The sequence below is a fragment of the Oryctolagus cuniculus genome, chromosome 1, assembly GCF_964237555.1.
Source record: "Oryctolagus cuniculus chromosome 1, mOryCun1.1, whole genome shotgun sequence".
Taxonomy (NCBI): Eukaryota; Metazoa; Chordata; class Mammalia; order Lagomorpha; family Leporidae; genus Oryctolagus; species Oryctolagus cuniculus.
This window is the reverse complement of record NC_091432.1, coordinates 6,668,484-6,691,768: the sequence shown is the minus strand read 5'-3', so window position 1 is coordinate 6,691,768 and position 23,285 is coordinate 6,668,484. Positions and strand designations below refer to the sequence as shown.

General features: G+C 68.0%; 2 protein-coding genes across 5 annotated transcripts; both read right to left on the bottom strand.

The window, feature by feature from the left end:
• Positions 1-251: 251 nt before the first annotated feature.
• Positions 252-13,438, bottom strand: MAP4K2 (mitogen-activated protein kinase kinase kinase kinase 2). Of its 2 annotated transcripts, none has more exons than XM_070068852.1 (31): positions 13,285-13,438; positions 13,127-13,184; positions 12,850-12,940; positions 12,709-12,773; positions 12,414-12,469; positions 12,066-12,113; positions 11,935-11,977; positions 11,556-11,628; positions 11,328-11,459; positions 11,190-11,252; positions 10,890-10,971; positions 10,685-10,792; positions 10,339-10,417; positions 10,184-10,242; positions 9,961-10,004; positions 9,844-9,882; positions 9,500-9,756; positions 8,515-8,603; positions 8,382-8,423; positions 8,215-8,299; positions 8,054-8,133; positions 7,746-7,806; positions 7,514-7,631; positions 5,134-5,192; positions 4,947-5,050; positions 2,999-3,176; positions 1,690-1,758; positions 1,518-1,604; positions 1,357-1,427; positions 1,206-1,261; positions 252-1,130 (listed from the first exon to the last, which is right to left on the bottom strand). In XM_070068852.1, exons 1-31 carry the CDS (start codon positions 13,378-13,380, stop codon positions 1,043-1,045), a joined length of 2,580 nt encoding a protein of 859 aa, XP_069924953.1. In that variant the 5' UTR covers positions 13,381-13,438; the 3' UTR covers positions 252-1,042. The 2 variants fall into 2 exon arrangements, with proteins under 2 accessions (XP_069924953.1, XP_069924954.1); XM_070068853.1 differs by having other exon boundaries at positions 9,530-9,756.
• Positions 13,439-13,697: 259 nt separating this feature from the next.
• Positions 13,698-19,064, bottom strand: MEN1 (menin 1). 3 transcript variants are annotated; one of them, XM_070068856.1, is made up of 10 exons: positions 18,965-19,064; positions 18,144-18,604; positions 17,249-17,457; positions 17,026-17,154; positions 16,735-16,775; positions 16,570-16,657; positions 16,027-16,163; positions 14,972-15,107; positions 14,603-14,767; positions 13,698-14,456 (listed from the first exon to the last, which is right to left on the bottom strand). In XM_070068856.1, the coding sequence occupies exons 2-10, from the start codon at positions 18,586-18,588 to the stop codon at positions 13,995-13,997; spliced, it is 1,812 nt and encodes a 603-aa protein (XP_069924957.1). In that variant the 5' UTR covers positions 18,589-18,604; positions 18,965-19,064; the 3' UTR covers positions 13,698-13,994. The 3 variants fall into 3 exon arrangements, with proteins under 3 accessions (XP_069924957.1, XP_069924956.1, XP_069924958.1); XM_070068855.1 differs by having other exon boundaries at positions 18,977-19,046; XM_070068857.1 differs by having other exon boundaries at positions 18,920-18,987.
• Positions 19,065-23,285: the final 4,221 nt, after the last annotated feature.

Below are 23,285 nucleotides of genomic sequence, written 5' to 3'. Positions count from 1 at the left end.
AAGATTTCTCTCTCTGTCACAACAGCGAGGTCTGGGCCAAGCCGAGGCCAGGAGCCAGCGACTCCATCCTGGCTTCCAACAGGGGTGGCCGGGACACAAGTCCTTGGGCCATCTGCCGCTGCCTTCCCGGGCCCCTTAACAGGAAGCTGGCCCAGAGGCGGAGAGTGGGCCTTGAACGGCACTGGGTCGGGATGCCAGTGTTGCCAGCGGTGGGTAGGCCCAGTGAGTCCCCCCACATGCACGGATTTCGATTTTGTTTTGCACAAAATAAACTTTTAATTTCGTCCTTTGCGAACTTTCTGAAGCCCCCCTGTGTCTGTCAGACAGACACAGGCGACTCTTCCCGCTGTGGTCCCTCAGTCCTGGCCGGACGCGGGGTACGGATACCGGCGCCGCAGCCGGGAGTCGGGAGCGAGCCCCAGGTCTCGTGAGGGTCCTCACCACGGCGGGCGCTGTCCCGAGGGCTGGATGGAACAGCACCCCCCTCCCCGGGCCCCTTCTCGGCCCTTCCAGGGGCTCCCTGCTGAGATCCTACTTGGAGCAGGTCTGCCCCACCCCCACTCCGCCTGCGCCCTCCAAGTGCTAAGCTGCACGGAGGCCCCCACTGCCAGGCTGCGGGCTGATTCTGAGCGGGGCTCCCCGCCCTCCCCCGTGTGTGCACACCACCAACCAGCTGCCCACGCAAGGGGTGCTGGGGGGATGATGGGCTCACCCTCCCGCCCCCAGCCCAGAGGGACCAGCGGAGTAAGACAAACCAGCTTTAATGGCAGATCCCTGTCCCAGGACGGAGCCGGGGGCGGGGGGGGGGGGTAGACTCTCGGCAGAATGAGTGGAAAGGAAACGCAGAATAAAACGGAATGGATGGGCCAGGTCGCCCCCGCCCCCCTGGCGCGGGGCGCAAGAGACCGGGCTGCCGCGGGGACGAGGGGGCGAAGGCGGTTCCCTGTGGTCCAGTTATTGCTGAGGTGTGGGTGGGCTCGGGGCTCCCCGCTCGGCAGCCCCCCCGCGCGGCCCCTGTGGCGGGGGAGGGGCCGGGGGCCGCTCAGTAGGTGCTCTGGTGGCCCGTGAGGATGTAGAGGTTGCTGTGCGCGCCCGGGTTGCCGGTGGGGGTGCTCTCCAGGACGATGTCTCTGGGGGGAGAGGAGCCGGGTGAGCCACCGTCCTCGCGGCCCCGGCCCCGGGCCGGCCGTGCGGCCACCGCCTACCTGTGGGCCCCAAGCACTCGGAAGATCCTCGTCTCGTCCGTGATCTCCTGGGTCACCTGGGGAGAGGGACACTGAGCCCATCCCGGCACGTCCTCTCCAGAGACACGGGGACAGCGGCGTGGGCGACGCCAGGCCCCCGAGGCCCGCTCACCTCGTTGGTGTCCAGGCTGCGGCCCTGCAGGCCGTGGCTCCAAAAGGCCAGCACGCTGTCCTGCAGGCACACTGCGGGGCCGGGCAGCCGTGAGCCTTCGCTGACCCACGGCATGCAGCCAGGACGGCCCCCGCGAGGGGCCCCCGCCGCGGCTCACTCACCCACAGTCTCGATGGGGAAGTCGAAGGTCAGCTCGGGGGCCAGCGTGGCTGTGGGCTCGCCCTGCAGGTTGACGATCCTCACGCAGCCTGCGTGGGGGGAGGGGCGGCGGGTGGGGATGGGGTGGCTCCGGCCGTGGAAGCCGCCCCCAGACCCGGCCCCGGGGGCACTCACGTTCAAAGGTGACCAGGACCGTGTCCCTGTCCACCTGGATCACTTGCTGGGCCGAGCCCGGGATCCCCTCTAGGGCAGAGAAGGAAGATCGGGCCTGAGCGAGCAGCTCGAGGACATGGGGGGAGGGGGAGGCAGGCACTTGGCTCTTCCATCTCACTCCACGCTGGGGACCTGAGGCTCCCACAGGGCAGGGACGCAGCCTAGGGCCTGTGGGGAGCCGGCAAGGGCACTTTGGTGGGGATTAACAATGGAATCCTGGGGTGGGCACCTGTGGCACAGGTGACGCTGTCACACGGACGCCAGCATCCCACATCAGAGCGCCTGGTTCTTGTCCTAGCTGCTGTTTCCAATTCAGCTCCCTGCTAACTGGCTGGGGAAGGCGACAGCCCAAGTGCTCGGGGCCTGGCCACCCACATGGGAGACCCAGAGTTCTGCTCCTGGCTTTGGCTCGGCCCCAGCCCTGGCCTCTGCATGCATTTAGAAGATCTCTCTGTAGATGACGATCTCTCTGTCTCTCCCTCCATCTTTCAAATAAGTCTTTCGTTTTCGTTTAGCTCCATCTGTGTCTCCCACATGGGCGGCAGGAGCCCAAGCACGTGGGTCATCTTCCACTGCTTTTCCAAGCATTAGCAGGGAACTGGATTGGAAGTGGAGCAAAAAGGGACCAGCATTCGTGACACAGCAGGTTAAGCTGCCACCTGCAGGGCTGGCGCCCCATGTGGGCGCCAGTTCAAGTCCCGGCTGCTCCACTTCGACCCAGCTCCCTGCTGTGGCCTGGGAAAGCAGTAGAAGACGGCCCGAGTGCTTGGGCCCCTGCATCCATATGGGAGACCAGGAAGAAGCTCCTGGCTCCTGATCAGCGCAGCTCTGGCTATTGTGGCCAACTGGGGAGTGAACCAGCGGATGGAAGACCTCTCTCTCTCTCTCTCTCTCTCTCTCTCTCTCTCTGCCTCTCCTTCTCTCTCTGTATAACTGTGACTTTCAAGTAAAATAAACAAAAATCTTAAAAAAAAAAAAAAAAAAAAAGAAGAAGAAGAAGAAGAGAAGAGTGACGTCCCACGTGTGGGGCCCTGGCACCAGGAGGGCGCTGGCCCTGGTGCACCCTCCCTTGGCCGCTGAGTGCCTGACCGTCACGACACCCACTGCCCGCCCAGACCCCCCTCTGTCCCCAGCAGCGTCTGCCCAGCCCGTGGGCTAATGCAGTCCTTCCAGACCCCACCCGGCCGCCCCCGGCCACAGGCGTCCGCGGAGGCCCTGAGCGCCTGCTGCCTCCCCCTCGCTCTCTCTCCTTGCCCCCGCCCCCGCTCACCTGGCGGGGTGAGGATGTCGGGCGTCAGGCCGGCCTCCAGGGGCAGGATGTGGAAGAGGACGCGGCAGCCCGGCCCCTCCGGGCCCTCGGCCCCCACGCACACCTGCGGCAGCTCCTTCCCGTCCAGCACCAGCGGCTCGAGCATCCCGACCGGGCTGGGCAAGGGGCTGGAGAAGTTCTGGGGGTGGGGGTGGGGGTGGGCGACAGCAGCAGGTTCAGGCCGCCATTGCGCCCCCTAGACCCTCCAGCACCTGCCGGGGGGCCTGGGGTGTCCCCCACCACCCCTAGGCCTTCCAACACCTGCCGGGGGGTCCCGGGGGTGTCCCCCGCCGCCCCTAGGCCCTCCAACACCTGCCGGGGGGCCCGGGGTGTCCCCCGCCGCCCCTAGGCCCTCCAACACCTGCCGGGGGGCCCGGGGTGTCCCCCACCGCCCCTAGGCCTTCCAGCACCTGCCGGGGGGCCCGGGGGTGTCCCTCACCACCCCTAGGCCCTCCAACACCTGCTGGGGGGCCCGGGGTGTCCCCCGCCGCCCCTAGGCCCTCCAACACCTGCTGGGGGGCCCGGGGTGTCCCCCGCCGCCCCTAGGCCCTCCAACACCTGCGGGGGGGTGCCGGGGTGTCCCCCACCGCCCCTAGGCCCTCCAACACCTGCGGGGGGGTGCCGGGGTGTCCCCCACCGCCCCTAGGCCCTCCAGCACCTGCGGGGGGGTCCCGGGGTGTCCCCTGCCGCCCTTAGGCCTTCCAGCACCTGCCGGGGGGCCCGGGGGTGTCCCCCGCCGCCCCTAGGCCCTCCAACACCTGCCGGGGGGGTCCCGGGGTGTCCCCTGCCGCCCTTAGGCCTTCCAGCACCTGCCGGGGGGCCCGGGGGTGTCCCCCGCCGCCCCTAGGCCCTCCAACACCTGCTGGGGGGCCCGGGGTGTCCCCCGCCGCCCCTAGGCCCTCCAGCACCTGCGGGGGGGTGCCGGGGGGTCCCCCACCACCCCTAGGCCCTCCAGCACCTGCGGGGGGAGTCCCGGGGTGTCCCCCGCCACCCCTAGGCCCTCCAACACCTGCGGGGGGGTGCCGGGGGGTCCCCCACCACCCCTAGGCCCTCCAGCACCTGCTGGGGGGCCCGGGGTGTCCCCCACCACCCCTAGGCCCTCCAGCACCTGCGGGGGGAGTCCCGGGGTGTCCCCCGCCACCCCTAGGCCCTCCAGCACCTGCCGGGGGGTCCCGGGGTGTCCCCCACCACCCCTAGGCCCTCCAGCACCTGCGGGGGGGTCCCGGGGGTGTCCCCCGCCGCCTCTAGGCCCTCCAGCACCTGCGGGGGGGTGCCGGGGGGTCCCCCGCCGCCCCTAGGCCCTCCAACACCTGCGGGGGGTCCCGGGGGGGTCCCCCACCGCCCCTAGGCCCTCCAGCACCTGCCGGGGGGTCCCGGGGGGGGTCCCCCGCCGCCCCTAGGCCCTCCAACACCTGCCGGGGGTCCCGGGGTGTCCCCCGCCGCCCCTAGGCCCTCCAGCACCTGCCGGGGGGTCCCGGGGGGGTGTCCCCCCGCCGCCCCTAGGCCCTCCAGCACCTGCCGGGGGGTCCCGGGGGGGGTCCCCCGCCGCCCCTAGGCCCTCCAACACCTGCGGGGGGTTCCGGGGGGGTCCCCCACCGCCCCTAGGCCCTCCAACACCTGCCGGGGGTCCCGGGGGGGTCCCCCACCGCCCCTAGGCCCTCCAACACCTGCCGGGGGTCCCGGGGGGGTCCCCCGCCGCCCCTAGGCCCTCCAGCACCTGCCGGGGGGTCCCGGGGCGGTCCCCCGCCGCCCCTAGGCCCTCCAGCACCTGCCGGGGGGTCCCGGGGGGGTCCCCCGCCGCCCCTAGGCCCTCCAGCACCTGCCGGGGGGTCCCGGGGGGGTCCCCCGCCGCCCCTAGGCCCTCCAGCACCTGCCGGGGGGTCCCGGGGGGGTCCCCCGCCGCCCCTACCTTGAGCAGCAGGAACTTCTGCAGTGGCTCGTACCACTGCAGCAGGAGCAGGCTGGCGGGCAGGGCAGCCAGCAGGAAGGTGCTGCCCGTGTAGGGGTTCCGCACTGCGAGAGGGGCGTGCGGTGGGCACCGGGCCGGGCCTGTGTCCCGTCCCCGCCCGGCCCGGCCCCGCCCGGCCCACTCTTACCCACGCGACACTGGAGGCAGCCTTTGGTATCAGGGATCTTGGTGGACAGGGCGAAGCGCCTGCGGGGTCACAAGCAGGGCACACGTGTGTCCCAGGTGGCACCGGTGGGCACTCAGGAGGCTCGGAGAGACACAGTGACAGCTCCGCAGCCGGGGGCGTCTCCCCCGCCGAGGCCAGGGGTCGTGGTCACAGAATTCCAGGGGTCGTGGTCACAGAATTCCAGGGGTCGTGGTCACAGAATTGGCCCCAGCTCGGTGCGGCGGGGAACCAGTCCCTTCACCTCTGTGCTACAGGGGCCCCGGGAAGAGCGCACACACTCGCAGCGCTCCTGTCCTCTCTTCTACCTGCTCTGAGCCTCCGCGAGCCCCCGGAGGCAAAGGCCCACCGCTCCCCTCCGCTCCCGGCCCATTTCACAGATGGGCAAATGGGCCCGGGGAGGCCACAGGACGCCAGGTGGCAAGCGGTGTGTTCTCAGCCACTGCCTCTGAGGCCCCTGGGTGGACTTCCGGGGCTGCCTGGGAGAAGTGGTGGGAGTGGCGGGTGCTCGTTCCCTGGGGAACGGGGTACGCAGTGGCAGCCCTGCCGCCTCCTCCCCGCGACCCTGGCGGCCCCTTCTGCAGGGACGGGGCCACACTGAGAGGAAGCGGACGCCTGCCCTCCACCCTCCCTCTCCCTGGGTCTCCCCACTCCCGCCCCCCCCACCCCCCCGCTGGCCCTCCCCCGGGGTCAGAGGCACACATTTCTGTATTTGTATTTCCCTGCAGACAATTCCGGTTCCCCGCTCTTTACCCTCGAAGGGGACCCTGGGACTGCGTGATTTCCTAACAGGCCCGGAGCCGCCTGTGACTCGGTGGGGGCTCTGTGGGGCCCGCTTCCTGCAGGTCCTGGGCCACGGCCCAGAGGCCACCGGGCTCCAGATGCAGCACCGCACTGAGCACCACAGGAAGGGCCCAGCCCGCCCGGCTCCCCACGGGCGCCGCCCCTGGCCGCCGGGTCCTGGCAGCACCTGAGCCCGCAGCCGCATCCAGCCCTGGACCGCCGGGAGCGCCCTCTTGCCCATCCAATAAGCATCTTAGGGGCGGCGAAATGGAGGAAGCTCCACCCCCGGCTCTGACAGCTCTGTCCTCCCCGGTGCCCCAGCCGGCAGCCCCGAGCCATCCTCCACTCCTCTCTCCCATCCTCCACGCCTCTCTCCCATCCTCCACGCCTCTCTCCCATCCTCCATCAGCCCTCAGGAAATCCCACCCAGGACCTGGCACTGGCCAGCCGTGCTCCTAGGCTGCTGCCCCCACGTCCCTGGGCCGCTCCATCACCTTGCCCAGGTCCCTGCCCACACAGCACGTTCTCAGGGCTGGCGCTGTGGTGCTGCCCACTGAGCTGCAACACCCAGCAGCCCCCCTCGGAGCGCTGGCTTGAGCCCCGCTGCCCCACTCGCAGTCCACACGTGAAGCTGCAGGCCCGCGCCCAGCCTCCTGCCCCGCGCTCCAGGCCTCGGGCCGGGCTTCTGTAGTCCCGGATGGACCTTCTGCCCAGAACACTGCTTGGCCACGCAAGGTGCCAGCGAGGTGCTCACTCACTCACTCACTCTGCTCCCACGGCCCCGCCCCGCGCGGGCTCACAAAGCCCGAGGCTGACAGGTTCTCTCTCTGGAACGCTCCTTGGCTCAGCCGGTCCCCCCCCCTGCCTCCAACAGCCCCCCGGTCCTGCCAGTCCTGCGGCTCGGGCTGGGCTGCCCGGGTCTCACCATGCCTCAGCCTGGCCCCCACCGCCTCCTTTCTGTGCGCCGGCCTGGCCGCCTCCCCTCCCCCACGGCCCCCTTCCCGGCATGCACCCAGCCAACAGCTGCCTCTCGTCTGCCAGCGCTTCCTGTCGGCGAGACGACCCGGGTCCTCCTCCCTCAGGCCCTGCTCTGGGTTTGGCTCAGGGTGGGCACATCCTCAAGCTGGACCCACAGGGACCAGCCCAGGGACTCCCGTGGGAGCGACACGGAAACTGAGCTTCCGGTCCCACTGGGTTGGTTGCTCATGGAACGTGGGCCTGGGACCACCACGGGCAGCCACCGCCTGAGCAGAGAGCCCCCATGAGCGTGAAGGCGATGAGGAAACAGCCGAGAGATGCAGGTACCAGAAGGCCTGGATCCAGCTGAGCCTGAAGCCAGCCCCACTCCGGACCCGGGAGTCGGTTAAGACAACGAAGAGAAGGATCCTTAGAGGGTACTCCCCGCGCAGGCCAAACCCTGGCCTGGCTGCACTTCCGCTTGGGCTGCTGCCCCTCCTGCAGGGCAGCCCAGATCCCCACTGCCCCGCCCAGCCCACCCTGCTCCCCGCCCCGGCCCGCCCTCGCCCTCACCTCCCCCAGCCCCGCACAGCCGGGCCCCCACCTGGGGATGATGCGCTGGGTGAGGCGGTTGGTGGGGATGGAGAGAGGAACCTGCCGCTGGAGCCTGCGCTGCTCAAACAGGCCGGGGAGGTCGTGGGCCCAGATGTGCGTGGATTTCCCTGCCGGGGAGGGCGGGAGAGGGGGCTGGATGAGAGCCGGCGGCAGGCGGGCGGTGGGCAGGGGGCAGGGGGCAGGTGCGGGGGTGGGAGGGGGCGGCCTGCCCCCCCTGGTACCTGAGAGTGACAGCAGCACGTTGTTCACACAGTAGAGCCAGGAGCAGCGGTGTGAAATCAGCTGCGGGACACAGGGCACGGGGCAGCTCAGCACCGGCCCCCGGCCCCCGGCCCCGGCCCCGGCCCCGGCCCCCCGGCCCCCCAGCCTCCCGCCCCCCAGGCCCCCTGCCCCCGGGCCCCCCGGCCCCCCGGCCCCTGCCCCCCAGCCCCCCGCCCCCCGGACCCCCACCCCCTGCCCCCTGGACCCCCCGGACCCCGCCCCCTGCCCCCCGCCCCCCGGCCCCCGGCCCTCGCCCCCCGCCCCTCACCTTCTCCAGCGTGTCCTCGTGCAGCTCGTGTAGGTTGAGGGTGTAGACACCCTCCTCGGCCCCCACCACCAGGAACTGGTCTGCGGGTTTGGGGACGGGGTCAGAGGTCACCAGGGCCTCTGACAAGGGACCCCGCTCCTGCCCCCGCCTGCCCCGCCTACCCCGAGTCACAGGGTGGACCCAGGTGACCGCGGCATGGATGCGCAGAGGACAGCCGTTGAACACCTTGGAGAAGCAGGCGCCCATCTGCGGAGGGGCCGGAGGCTGATGAGGGGGTGCAGGGGTGCTGCAGGCGGGCCGCAGGGCTGTAGGGTGGCGGGGCACTCACGTGTACTTTGGGGGTCGGGGGGAGCCCGTGGCAGGACGACCTCTGGGATGGAAGGAAGTGGGGGAGGGAGTGAGCCGGGGTGACACTCCCGCTGCCTACCGCCCGCCTCCCCAGGGCACCCTCACCTCCTCACCTCGGGGTCCTCTCTCTGCTTTATGGTGGACCAGGCGGCGGGCAGCAGTGGGGAGCTGTCAGGGGCTGCTGGAGACAGGGGCAGGGTTCCTGCAAGCACCGGTCCCCGTGACTTCCGGCCCCAGTGACACACACACACCCCGCACCCCACACCTGCTCCTGGCCTCCCACACCCGGGCTCAGTCACACATACACACACACACACACACACACACCCCACACCTGCTCCTGGCCTCCCACACCTGGACCTCAGTCACACACACACACACACCGCACCTGCTCCTGGCCTCCCACACCCGGGCTCAGTCACACACACACACACACACACACACACACCCCACACCTGCTCCTGGCCTCCCACACCTGGACCTCAGTCACACACACACACACACACACCGCACCTGCTCCTGGCCTCCCACACCCGGGCTCAGTCACACACACACACACACACAAACACCCTGCACCTGCTCTGGCCTCCCACACCCGGGCTCAGTCACACACACACACACACACACACACCCCACACCTGCTCCTGGCCTCCCACACCTGGACCTCAGTCACACACACACACACACACACACACACACTGCACCTGCTCCTGGCCTCCCACACCCGGGCTCAGTCACACACACACACACACACAAACACCCCGCACCTGCTCCTGGCCTCCCACACCCGGGCTCAGTCTCTCACACACACACACACACACACACACACCCCGCACCTGCTCCTGGCCTCCCACACCCGGGCTCAGTCTCACACACACACACACACACACACACACCCCGCACCTGCTCCTGGCCTCCCTCACCCGGGCTCAGTCACACACACACACACACACACACACACACACCCCGCACCTGCTCCTGGCCTCCCACACCCGGGCTCAGTCACACACACACACACACACACACACACACCCCACACCTGCTCCTGGCCTCCCACACCCGGGCTCAGTCACACACACACACACACACACCCCACACCTGCTCTGGCCTCCCTGACCCGGGCCTCACCCGAGAGGCTGGTAGGAGAATCCTCAGCCTCAGGCTGGGCAGGGGGCGGCCCCGAGAAGGGGGCCCGCTTGATGGTCCCTGTGGCATCGTCCGGGGAGTCCAGCTCCTGGCAGGAGGGCGAGGCCCGGCCGGGCTGCTGCAGCAGGTACCCAGGACCCCCCGGCGGCCCCCGCTCAGCCAGCTCCACGTGCACCTGCAGGCCCTCGGCTGGCCGGATGGTCAGGCTCCTGCGGGGGGAGGGGGGGAGGCGTGAGACGCCACTCCCCGGGGGCACCCAGGCCTGGCTGCCCCCTGCCCGGCCCCCAGCCTGTCACCTTTCCTCCAGGGCCTCCTGGACCGACTGCAACAGGCTCCTGGGGGTGGGGGGAGGGGTCAGAGGTCAGCCTGGGGCTGCCCCAGCCGCTCCCCACGCCTCCCTCGCCCTCACTCACCCACTGAGCTCCTCCTTGCCCAGTAGTGTCCACTCTTCCTCCCACTGGAGAAGCCGAGGCAGAGAGAGGCACCATGAGACAGCGGCCACGAGACGGGCAGCAGGGGCGGGGGGAGGGTGATGGGCAGGAGGCTCGGGAGAGCCGGCCAAGGACAGGGCAGGGGCCCAGGGGCCCGGGCAGCCCCTGCCCTACGTCCGCGAGCGCCCCCGGGCCTGCCCCTCACCGGCTCGTTCAGCGGGTCCGTTTCCTTCCTGCGCGGGGCGCCGAATTTCACCTGGTGGACTGGGGTGCCCGGAGCACGGGGGTTAGGGGCTCAGGGTGAACGCCCACGCTCAGGCCAAAGCCGTGCATACCGGGGCTCCCCGCCCCCACACTCACACTGGATCTCCGACGGAGTCCTCTCGGCAGGGCCATGCTGTCCCCGGGAGTGGATGGTGTCTGGGAACATGTCGTAGGTCTAGGACAGAGCGTGGAGCGGGAGGGCCGCCGGGGGCTTCGCACGCAGCCACCACAGCCCCCAGACCACCCGCAGATCAGACAGCACGCCCACCCCCCAAATGAGGAAGCTGGCGCCGAGCAGGACGCTACCGAGGGGGGTGGGTGCCAGGGAGGCCAGATCCAGCCCGGCAGGGATTCCTAACGGGTGGGCTCATCCGGGGAAGCCCCCAGCCTTGGGCTCCTCCCGCCAGGTCACCCTGGGACAGCTTCCCCAGCCCACTCTTACCTCCAGCTCGCAATCTTCGGGGGAGGGGGTTCCCAGGTGGGGGTCACTGGCCTTGTCCAAGAGCTGCGTGAGGAGGGCCCGAGGGAGCTGCTGGGTGGTGAACGGGTGCTGCAAGACGGAGACGGCGCTGCCCAGGTCGGCCCCGCTCCACCAGGCCCTGATCCCAGGCGGCAAGGCCCCGCCCCCGGCCCGGCCCCGCCCCCACCTGCAGCAGCCTCTCTGCCGTTGGCCTCTTCTTGGGGTTCTTGGTCAGGGCCAGCTTGAGGAAGTGGTGAAAATTCTGGGTCCTAGTGGGCACAAGAGCACCCCCGCCCCGCCCCCGGGTCCAGGTTAGCCCTTTTGCAGGGGGCCGCCTGCCACCCCCCAGAAGCGGCCCCTGGGCCCAAGCGACAGCGCTGTTGCAACCCGGGGCTCCTGCATCACCAGCCTCCTGCCCGCCCAGGGTCCTGGGCCCGGGGGCTCGCTGTGGCGGCTGCGGCTGGCGGAACCGGGGCAGGGCCCTCACCAGCGGGCCTTGTCCCTCAGCTTGGGTGGCTGGAAGCTGCTCTTGGACATCAACATCAGGGCCCTGCGGAGGGCACAGGGTTAAGGCGGACGTCTAGGTCGGGGCGAGGGTCAGGCAGGAGGCCGGTGTGGGGCTGACCTCATGGGGTGCAGGTGGAACAGCGGTGGCTGCAGCTCGCCCAGCTCGATGGCCGTGATGCCCAGGGCCCAGACGTCGCACAGCTCATTGTAGCCGCCTTTGCGCTCCACGGCGGCCACCTCCGGGGCCATCCTGGAGTCACAGATGTCACAGGGTCACAGATGGGACGGCCTGGGGGTCGCCAGTGGAGGCCCCCCCCGTCCCCTCTGCCACAGGCGCCCCCCTCACCAGTACGGGGTCCCGATGAAAGATCTCCTCTTGGCCACGGACGCCGTGAGCTCGCCTGACACCCCAAAGTCAGCTGGGGGAAGAAAGCTCAGGCTGCCACTCCCCCCACCCCCCACTGGAGCTCAGGATGCACCTGGTGGAGGCGCCCACGGCTCCCACAGGCCCAGGCACGGGCGGGCCCTCCTCCTGAGCAGGGTCAGGCACCCTGCACCCGGCCCCCTGCCTGACCGCCTGCCAGCGCTGGACACGCTCAGCCCTCCAGCCGCGAGCAGAAAGGGGTATCCGTTTCTAGGCTCCACGGCCAAGGCGCCATGCCCCAGGACACCGGCCCGCGCCCAGGCTCCTCACCCCGAGGGCGTCCCGGGGTGGGGGTACTGACCCAGCTTGACGTCTCCCTGGAGCGTGAGCAGCAGGTTGGCGCCCTGTGGGGACGCGGGAGAGAGCATCCGGCCCTGCCCACCCCCCCAGGCCACCTCCCCCCTCCCCCAGCCCCCCCAGCCAGACCCCTACCTTGATGTCTCTGTGTATCTTCCCTTGAGAGTGCAAGTGATGTAGGCCCTGGGGACAAGCAGGGGGCCCTGAGGGCAGCGCCCCAGCACGCTCCCCTCTGCTGAACCCCTCTTGCCAGTGGGGCCCCCCACCCAAGCCGCTTCCTCCTCCCCTCTCCCCAAACAGGAAGTGACCGAGCCAAGAGGGAAATGGGCTACTTCCGGCAACAGGGCTGGGGCACCTTCTCCCCCCACCCCCGGGACCGCAGCCCCTCGGGGCCAGCCCTGCTTGGGGCTCTCCACCCGCGGGGGCGGGGGCCTCCGCCCGCGTCCTGGGGCTGGGGCTGAGAGCACCCTCGGGTCCCGCTACCTTCAGTGCCTCCCGACACACATAGGCTATCTGCCGCTCCTCCAGGGGCCCGGTGGCTGAAAGGGAGAGGGAGGGCTGGGGCCAGGCGCCGGCCGTGCCAGGTGGCGGCGGCGCTGGCCATGCCCCCTCCCAGCAGGGTCTGGGACAGGAGCCCAGAGATGGACAGCGTTCCTCTCAAGGTCACACAGCCAGCCGGTCAGCAATGGAGAGCAGCCCAGGTCCAGGGCCCCCCCCGCCGCACCCCGGCTCTCCTCCGGCGCCCCCTGGGGCGAGGCGGGGAGGCCAAGGCCCTCACCGTGGTAAATCTCCTGCAGGGACCCCCCGCCACAGAACTCCATGCAGATCCACAGACGGTCATTCCTGGGGACACAGAGCCGGCGTGGGCACACGGCAGGCCGCCGCGGGGCTGCCGGGGTGCGCGCACGAGCGGCCTCACCTGAGGTAGCTGCCGATGTAGGCCACCACGTTGGGGTGGCGGCACTCCCGCAGGATGGTGATTTCCTGCTGGAGAGAGCTGATGTCGTCTCCTGGGGAGCACAGGGCGTCACTGGGTGGGGGGGTGCACGCAGGGGTCGCCCTGACTCAGTACCGCCATCTGCAAAATGGGCACGCAGCGCCTCCCTCCCTCCCGGCCGGACAGGTGCCCTGCCTCGCAGGGGGTCTCCGCCCCTCAGACGCGCGCGCGGGCGCGCAGGCCCCGCCCGGGCCCTCACCTGGGTCCAGCTTGACTATCTTCACGGCGGCCAGTTCGGACGTGACCGTGTCGCGGGCCTGCGGGGACGGAGCGGGGCAAGTGGGCTGAGGAGGGGGCGGGGCTGGGGGCCGGATCCGCGGCGGGGCGCCCTGCCCCCGGCGCTCCCGCGCGGCGCACCTTGTAGACGTCGCCATAGGTCCCGGCCCCCACGCGCTGCAGCAGCTCGAAGCGGTCCCGCGGGTCCTGCAGCGACACGTCCCGCAGCAGCGCCATGGCCCGGCGCCGGGCGGGCGCGAGCTGCGGAGCCGGCGCTGCGCGGCGCGGGCGGCCCGGGGCGGGGCCAGCGGGGCGGGGCCAGCGCCAGCCGGGGGCGGGGCCAGCGGGGACGCCCCGCCGCCCGGCCGGGAGGGGGCGCCCGCGGGCCGGCCCTGCGCGGCGCGGGGGAGCCCCGAGGCCGGGGCGGAGCTTGGGTCCAGCACGGACCTCTGGTTCCTCACGCCCCGCCCCACAGGTCCAGCGCTCCGAGGCCGAGAGGGGGCGGTCCACTTCCTACCCCACCCCCAGTTTCCCAAATGAAACAAGGACATGTGCTTTTACTTTTTTTTTTTTTAAACAAAATGTATTCATTTCCTCGGAACTGAAAAATAAATCTATGTACAAAACAGGAGAGTTCAGGCTTCCTCGCGGGCCCGCTGGTGGGCTGCACGTCGGGAGGGTCCTGCTCTGATCTGGGGCCAGTCTCGGGGGGAGGGGCGCTCGGGGTTCACGGGCGGGGGCTCCACCGGGACTCGCAGGTCCTGCAGGCGGACCTAAGTTCTAGGGGCGGGGGCTCGGGCCCCCAGGGCCTCTCCCGGGCAAGGTGCGCCCGGCCCCAGGCACGGCGGCGCTCAGAGGCCCTTGCGCTGGCGTTTGAGGAAGGACAGCGTGTAGTCGCTGGGCGCCGACACCTTCTGCTTCTTCATCTGCACCTGCGACTGCGCCGTGAGCTGCAGCTTGATGGCGCTCGAGTTGATCTTCGTGGCCACCAGCAGCTCCTTCATGCCCTTCATCTTCTCGCTCTGGAAAGTGAGCACCGGGCCGTCCGGCGGCGGCGAGGCCGCGGGCGCGGGCGCCGGAGCAGCGCCCGGGACAGTCCCTGCGGGCTTCCGTGGGGGAGCCGCCGCCGGCGCCGCCGCCTGTCCGGGGCCCGGGGCCTTGTCCAGCGCGGGCTTCTTGGGCGGTGGCGGCTCCTCGGGCTTGGACTCGCGCCGCGGGCCCCGCCGCCGGCCTTCCCGGGCCTCCTCGCCCCAGGGCTCCTCAGCCTCGGCCGCCTCGGCCTCGCGGCTCACGATGTGCACCTTCTGCCGCACCTGGGCCGGCGGGGAGAGCGGGCTGAGGGGCTGCAGGCCCAGCCATGGCCGCTGCACCCAGGGGTCCCACGCGCAGACGTGCTCAGTCTAAGGGGGGGGGGGTGTTCCTGCGGCTGCAGCCGGCCAGAGACACACTCCGCCCTCACCTGTCCTTCGAAGCGGCCCAGGGACTGCACCAGGAAGGTGGCCCAGCCCACGTGCAGCACGGGCGTGGGGCTGCCCTCCTCCCACTTGCAGATGCCGTCGTAGAACCGCAGCAGGTGGGCGAAGCACTCGGGGTCCTGGAGGGCGGAGCCCTGGCTCTGGGTGCCCTGGGCGCCGGGACGAGGGGCACGGGTCACACTCCCTTCCGCCGTAGCCCTGCAAGGCCACGCCCCCACCTGGGCACGGAGCCCTGGCCCACCCCAAACTGGAGGAGGAGCCCTGGCCGTGAGGGAGGTGGGATTCTCCCCATTCACCGGAAGACAAAGGGTCCCACACAAGACCCTCGGCTGGCCCCGGCCCCCGCCGGTCACCTGGCTCTGCTCGCCCGGCCGCTCCTCGCCCGTCTCCAGCAAGCTGGCCGCCTCCTTCAGCAGGTTGGGGATGACGTCATTGGCCACCTCAAAGAACTCCTTGTAGATCTCCTCGTCCTCGCGGCAGTAGTTGTAGCTGCGAGAGCAGTGGGGAGCCGTGGGGTCTCGGCCTTGCGGGCGCCCCTAGCGCCTGGTGGAGACGGGCCCGGGTCTCGGCCCCGCGGGCGCCCCTAGCGGCCTGGTGGAGACGGGCCCGGGTCTCGGCCCTGCGGGCGCCCCTAGCGGCCTAGAGGAGACGGGGCCCGGGTCTCGGCCCTGCGGGCGCCCCTAGCGGCCTAGAGGAGACGGGGCCCGGGTCTCGGCCCTGCGGGCGCCCCTAGCGGCCTGGTGGAGACGGGCCTGGGTCTCGGCCCTGCGGGCGCCCCTAGCGCCTGGTGGAGACGGGGCCCGGGTCTCGGCCCTGCGGGCGCCCCTAGCGGCCTGGTGGAGACGGGCCCGGGTCTCGGCCCTGCGGGCGCCCCTAGCGGCCTAGAGGAGACGGGCCCGGGTCTCGGCCCTGCGGGCGCCCCTAGCCTAGTGGAGACGGGCCCGGGTCTCGGCCCTGCGGGCGCCCCTAGCAGCCTGGAGGAGACGGCCCGGGTCTCGGCCCTGCGGGCGCCCCTAGCGGCTGGTGGAGACGGGCCCGGGTCTCGGCCCTGCGGGCGCCCCTAGCGGCCTGGTGGAGACGGGGCCCGGGTCTCGGCCCTGTGGGCGCCCCTAGCGGCCTGGTGGAGACGGGGCCCGGGTCTCGGCCCTGCGGGCGCCCCTAGCGGCCTGGTGGAGACGGGGCCCGGGTCTCGGCCCTGCGGGCGCCCCTAGCGGCCTGGAGGAGACGGGCCCGGGTTCCTTTTCCCGGGTCGCTACGGGGCCCAGGTGTGTGGGCGGAGTCTGCGCTCCAAATCCAGAGTCAGCCCCCCCCTTGCCAGGGCGGGAGGCAGGGGGCCCAGGGTGGAGGACGGGGCGGGGCTTGGGTGGGCGGAAGGGGGGTGGGCGGAAGACCCTGGCGGGAGTCTCACTCCTGGATGACAGTGGCTGTGTCCGCCCAGGCCTGCAGGGCCTCGCGCACGTTGCGGTTGCGACAGTGGTAGCCGGCCAGGTACATGTAGGGGTAGATGTGCTCGTCCCGGTAGTAGGCCTTGGCCGAGGCGATGCCCTGGGGGGGGGGGGGGGCAGCAGAGCCTCAGAGAGGCGGCCCAGCAGGCCACACCCAGGAGGGCAGCAGGAGTCCCCACGAGTCCCCCACCTCCACCTCCTCTCCCTGCTGCCCCCAACCCACGGCTCCTCCCTGCGTCTGCCGGGCTGCCTGCTGAGGCCTGGCCCAGACTGCAGGGGCGGGCAGTGGAGACCCCCACAGAGCAGGCCCCCGGGAGGGGAGGGGAGGGGAGGGCGTGCCCCGCCCCCTCCCCCAGACCCGGCCTGTTTCTCTCCCTGGCTTTCCCACGTGCTCGATGCTGTCAACAGTGCAGCGGCTGGGGTGGGCGATGCCCCTGCACACAGGCTCTCCTCACCTGCCCCTCCCACTCCCCAGCAGCAGATCCCAGCCAGACTGGGTGCCCCACCTTGTGGTAGAGGGTGAGCGGGTCTGGCCGGCCAGGCGTGGGCTCCAGCTCCTCCAGGTCTGCCAGGTTCCCTAGTGCCATGGGGTACCTGGGAAAGCACACGCGTGCAGGCTGCTCTCTGCCCCCCAGCCCTCCAGGCCTGTCCGGGCCAGGGCCCCCACTGACCTTTCCAGATGTCCCAGGTCATACAGGAGCCACAGCAGCTTCTAGGGGCCAAAGGAGAGCGTTAGGAGCTGGGTGGGGGGATGGGGGTCCTCAGCTCCTCAGGCAGAGGTGGGGTCCAGAACCCCCGGGGACCCCTCCCGCCAGCTGGCCAGGGCCGGAACCCAGAAGCCAACCCTCTAACGTACGAGAGCGCTTTCCTACGTCAATCCCACTGTCCCCCACGGCCTTCCTCGCCCATTTCACAGAGGGGGGAGCTCAGGGAGGGCCAGGGGCTGCCCCCCCCCCGCGCACCTGCTGCAGCTGCAGCAGCTCCAGCGAGTCCGTGTGCAGGTCGATGGAGGGGTTGATGGCGCACACCATAAACGCCACCTCCATCTTGCGGTCGCAGCGCATGTAGGACCCTTTCAGATACAGCCAGCTCTAGGAGGGGACAGAGCGGCCGTCAGGTTGGCAGGCAGCAGGGGGCGTGTCAGGGCTGGCCACGGGGGGCGGAGGGGGGCTGGGGGCACCGCACCCGCTCGGCCACGCCGGCGTTCACCGTCTGGCCCCTGCGGTCCTCGTTGCCCTTGCCGTGCCAGGTGACCTCGGCCGTCTGCTCCCCGTTGGGCCCGAACACCACCCAGGCGTGATCCTCGGACAGGGCCAGGTGCACATCCCGGAGGCCCAGGGCCTGGCAGGCCCCCACCACTGCAAAGGCCACACCGGAGCTGTCCAGTTTGGTGCCTGTGGAAGGGGCGGTCCCATCAGAGGCTCTTTCGGGCTTTGGTGGGTGACATGAGGCCTGGTGGTGACGGGCCGTGCACCCCCACCCCTCGCCTCCTGGTGTTCAGAGCCGCTCCCTCCCCATGGACACCCCCTCCCCCAAAAAGAGACCTTTCTGGGTCTCCGACAGCTCCCCCAGTGGACCCTGCTGTCTCTCTGCAACCATAAGGGGCCCCCCATTTCACTGCACCCACACAACAGGGACAGCAAAGACAAGGACCCTCTGGCCAACGCCTTCCGGCACACGGCACCACCAGGCACTCCTAACATCTCTGCCGCCTTGTCCTGCCCAGCCCAGGAGCAGCTCAGGGCGCCAGGCGTCGACGCCTCTGCTGTCCACCGGGCTCTCACGAGCAAGCGCCTTCCAAGTCGCTTTCTGTCTCCTTGTCCCCCGACACCTCCCCAGTCGGCAGTCGCCCTCGCTGTCTCCCGCTAGGCGGCAGGACCCCCGGGGCAGCGCTGGGGGTGGGGTCCCGTCTCCGGCGCACCACTTCCCCTCTCTGGTCTCCTCCCCTCCCGGCCAAGGGAGAAATGACACCTGGCCCAGGTCGCAAGGCTCACAGGTCTCCAAAGAGCCCCGTCACCCACACAGAGGCGGCCCGGGGGGCGCGGGAGCCTCCGTGCCCTCGCCACCTGCCGCCTCCAACCTGTGATGAAGCTGAAGAGGGACTGGATGTGGGCCCGGTCCTTGAAGTAGGAGCGGCTGAGGCTGTTCCAAATGACGTCGGACACCTTCTTCACCAGCTCGCGGCTGGAGACGCCGCCCTCCCGCGGGTACAGGGACAGGTCCACGGCCCCTCGGATCTGCGCCGTGAAGCGGGCGTAGAGGGCGGCGATGATGGACAGGTCGGCCACCGGGAAGTAGGTGAGGCCGCCGGGCGGGTCGGGCGCCGGGCTCGGCTGGAAGGTGAGCTCGGGCACGTTGGTGGGGATGACGCGGTTCACGGCCAGGAAGTGCTCCACGAAGCCCAGGACCAGGGAGAGGAGCACCAGGTCCGGCTCCTCCCGGCCCAGCTCGGCGGCGAACAGGCGCACCACGTCGTCGATGGAGCGCAGCGGGAACAGCGTCTTCTGTGCGGCCTTCAGCCCCATGGCGGCGGGCGGCGGCCTGCGGGCGAGCGCGGGACGGAGGCAGGGTCGGCCGGCGCCCCCTCCCAGGCTCGGCCCCGGCTCCACCCCGCCGACGCACACACACGCCCCCTTCCCCTGCTCTCCCCGGCTCCCCGGCTCCCGCCGGCGAGACCCCTCAGCCGCAGCACCGAGGCCTCCCTCTCCCCTGCAACCCAGAGACCCCTCCCCAGCCCCGCCGGGGGTGCGGCCCAAGGACCACCCCCCCCGAAGTCCACCAATGGCCGTCCCGCTCACTCTCTACAAATGCACCCCCGACCCCCTAGAGTGCGTCCGGAAGTTGCCCCCAGCCAACCCCCAAATCCGAAGGAGAGTCCTAGCCGCGGTCCCCCGCGCCCACCTCCGCGCTTACATCCCACACAAGGCACCGCGGCGCCCGCCGCCTGGAGCCTGCTGGGAAATGGAGTCCCGCCCCCCTCGCGCCGCACTGCCTGCCGGGAGGTGGAGTCCGACGCCGGCCCCTGCCCCCGCCGAGCCTTGAAATGGTGGCGCGCCGGTGGCTCGCGGTGGCTTGTGGGAGTGGTAGTCCCGCCGCTCTGGGCGCCCCAGCAGGCGTCACCTCTCATTGCTTTTCCCAGACCAGGTAGGAAGAGGCGCCGAAGTGCCTTCTGGGAGTTGTAGTCCGGGAGGGGCCGGGCGGCTCACGGGTGTCTGCCCTCTGGAGATTGCGTTATCAGGAGAGGCGAGTGGGGACCTTCAGGCACGACTTGCGTGTGAATGTGTCTCGTCACGTCAGTGGGATCTTTCTCAGGACCCATTAACAAGGCAATGTGGCGGCCCCGTGTCCTGCAGCGAATTCTTCCGGATCCCGCCCAAGAGGACATCTAACAGGAGCAGAGTGGACGCTGGGCAGAACCCCGCAGGGCCGCCATCCCGTATGGGCGCCGGTTCGAGTCCCGGCAGCTCCAGCTCCTGCTAACGCTCCTGGGAAAATGAGGAAGATGGCCAGGTGCTCGGGCCCCTGCACCCGCGTGGGAGACCTGGAAGACGCTTCTGGCTTCTAGTACGGCCTACCAAAGCGCTGGCTGTTAAATAAATTTTTTTTTAATATTTACTTATTTTATTTGAAAGGCACAGTTACAAAGAGAGTGAGTGAGTGGGAGAGAGGAGAGATCTTCCATTCAGTGATTCACTCCCCAGATGGCCACCAGGGCTGGGCAAGGTGCAGACCAGGACCCGAGAGCTTCTTCCAGGTCCCCCCCCCCCCATGGGTGCAGGAGCTCCAGGACTTGGGCCAACCTCTGCTGCGTTCCCAGGTGCATTAGCAGGGAGCTGGACTGGAAGTGGAGCAGCGGGACTCGAACCAGCGCCCACACGGGATGCTGGCCTGCAGGCAGCGGCTTAAGCTTCTAGCCACACTGGTCCCCCATGGAGCAATTTCTACAGCCTCATTCAGTCTTTCATTATTCATTCAACAAAGAGCTTTCTATTTGGTACCGAACCCCGGGGCATAGCAGTGAAAATGGGTAAAATACTTGCCCTACTTCACCTCCGGGTTTCTTCTTTGGCCTCAAAGCTCACAGCTTAGTCTGTTTTTTAATTTTTTTTTTTTTTTTTTAAGACAGGCAGAGTGGACAGTGAGAGAGAGAGACAGAGAGAAAGGTCTTCCTTTGCCGTTGGTTCACCCTCCAATGGCCGCCACGGCCGGCGCGCTGTGCTGATCCGAAGCCAGGAGCCAGGTGCTTTTCCTGGTCTCCCATGGGGTGCAGGGCCCAAGCACCTGGGCCATCCTCCACTGCACTCCCTGGCCACAGCAGAGAGCTGGCCTGGAAGAGGGGCAACCGGGACAGAATCCGGCGCCCCGACCGGGACTAGAACCCGGAGTGCCGGAGGATTAGCCTATTGAGCCGTGGCGCCGGCCAACAGCTTAGTCTAATCACAAGGAAATATCCAGCAAATCCAAACTGATGGCATTCTGACAAAATAACTCACTAGTTCTCCTCAAAAACACCCATGTCAGGGCCTGCACTGTGGCTTACAGGCTAAGCCTCCACCTGCGGCACCGGCATCCCATATGGGCGCTGGTTCGAGTCCCAGCTGCTCCACTGCCCATCCAGCTCTCTGCTGTGGCCTGGAAAGCGGTAGAAGATGGCCAGAGTGCTTGGGCCCCTGCACCCGCATGGGAGACCCGGAAGAACCTCCTGGCTTCCAGCTTTGGATCAGCTGAGCTCTGGCTGTTGCAGCCATCTGGGGAGTGAACCAGTGGATGGAAGACCTCTCTCTCTCTCTCTCTCTCTCTCTCTCTCTCTCTCTCTCTCCCCCTCTCTCTCTCCCCCTCTCTCTTTCACTCTGGCTCTCAAATAACTCAAATATTGTTAAGAATAAAAGAAGTACCCGTGTCGGGGGTTGGCGTGGTGCAGCAGGTTACTGCCACTGGTGAGGCTGGCTTCCCATGTCGGAGCGCTGGCTTGGGTCCCAGCTGCTTGGCTTCTGATCCAGCTCCCTACTAACACTCCTGGGAAGTCATCAGATGATGACCCAAGTGCTTGGTCCCTGTTACCCATGAAGGACACCAGGATGGAGCTCCTGGCTCCTGGGTTGGCCTGGCCCAGACTTGGCTGTTGCTGTCATTTGAGGAGTGAGCCACCAGCCAGAAGATAGATTGATCTCTCTCTCTCTCTCTCTCTCTCTCTCTCTCTCTCTCTCTCTCCCCTCTCTGTTGCTCTTCCTGTCAAATAAAGAATTCTTTTTTTTTATGTGTCAAGGTCATGAAAGACAGGGAGATCCAAACTCTTGCAGATGAGCCCAAGAAAAGGACAAGCAAACGCAACGCGGGCCTCCGACCTGGATTCTGCCACAGAAGGGCGTCCATGGAAAACTGGTGCACAGGGAGACCCGCTGTCCCAGCTTGCACAGGCCCAAGGGGATTCATGGGGTATGGGGTTTCCTATTCTAAAACCAGCCGTGGCGTGGGCGTTGGGGACCCCAGCATCCCAGACCAGAACACTTGGCTCCAGTTGGGCTCCTCCGCTTCAATCCGGTTCTTGCAGATGCACAGCCTGGGAGCCAGCAGTGATGGCCTGAGTGCCTGGGCCCCTGAGACCCATGTGAATGTGGGAGGCCCGGATGGAGCTCCTGGCTCCTGGCTCCAGCCTGGCCCCGCCCTGGCTGTTGGGGCATTTGGATGGTGGATCAGTGGAGAGAAGATCTCTGTCTGTTCTCTCTGCTTCAAATAAAAATGAAAACAAACATACTGGCTACGTCCGGGAGCTCCACAAGTGAAATCAAATAAAATCTATGACTGGGTTAGTAACAGTTGTCTCTTAAGGATTTTTTTGTTTGGCTGGTTAATATTTATTTATTTATTTGAAAGGTAGAGTTACAGAGAGGCAGAGAGAGAGAGAGAGAGAGAGAGAGAGAGAGAGAGAGAGAGAGGTCTTTCATCCACTGGTTCACCCCCCAGATGGCCACAATGGGTGGAGCTGGGCCAGGCCAAACCCAGGAGCCAGGAGCCAGGAGCTTCTTCCAGGTCTTCCACGTGGGTGCAGGGGCCCAAGGACTTGGGCCATGTGGGGCTGCTTTTCCCAGGCACATTAGCAGGGAGCTGGATCAGAAGTGGAGCAGCCGGGACTTGAACCGGTGCCCATATGGGATGCCAGGGCTGCAGGAAGAAACTTAGCCTACTATACTACAGTGCCAGCCCCATAGGTTATATTCCTGACAAGAAAGATTTTAATCTGAATTTATTGAGGAAACCATTAGGTGTGAATCCAAGGTCGTTCTCTAGAACTGGCTTGGAGCCTTGGCAATGTGACAGAACAGGGAGGAAGAGGACTTGTTCGGGGTTAAGAGAGACTGAAAGACAGGACAGGGGCTGGTGCTGTGGGCAGCGGGTTAATGCTCTGGCCTGAAGCACCAGCATTCCATATGGGCGCCAGTTCGAGACCCGGCTGCTCCACTTCTGATGCAGCTCTCTGATGTGGCCTGGGAAAGCAGTAGAAGATGGTCCAGGTCCTTGGGCTCCCACACCCGCGTGGGAGACCCGGAAGAAGCTCCTGGCTCCTGGCTTCAGATTGGCTCAGCTCTGGCTGTTGCGGCCATTTGGGGAGTGAACCAGTGATGGAAGACATTTCTCTGTCTCTCATTCGCTCGCTCTCACTGTAACTCTACCTCTCAAGTAAATAAATAAATATATATAAAGAAAGGAAGAACAGAAACCTGCCGTCTCTGTTCTGGAGGCTGGAAGTCAGGTTTGGTTGCTGGCAGGCACGGCTCCTCCCGAGGCCCGGGAGGGAAGCAGCTGCTCTGTGCCTCTCCCCAGCTTCCGGGGTTGCCAGAGCACCACCCCAGTCTTTTTATTTCTTTCTTTCTTAAGATTTATTTTTATTCAAAAAGCAGAGTGACAAAGGGGGAAAACTCCATCTTCCATCTGCTGGTTCACTCCCCAAATGGCCACAGAGGTGGAGGCTGACTCAGGCTCAGGGGTCTGAGTCAGGGGCCAGGAATTCCAACTGGGTGTCTCCCACGCAGGTGCAGGGGCCCAAGGACTTGGGCCATCTTCTGCTGCTTTCCCAGGCCACAGCAGAGAGCTGGATGGGAAGAGGAGCAGCCGGGACTCGAACCGGCAGCCATATGGGATGCCGGCACTGCTGGCAGTGGCTTTACCTGCTATGCTACAACACAGGCTCTGAGATTTTTGTGAATCTCATTACAGATGGGAA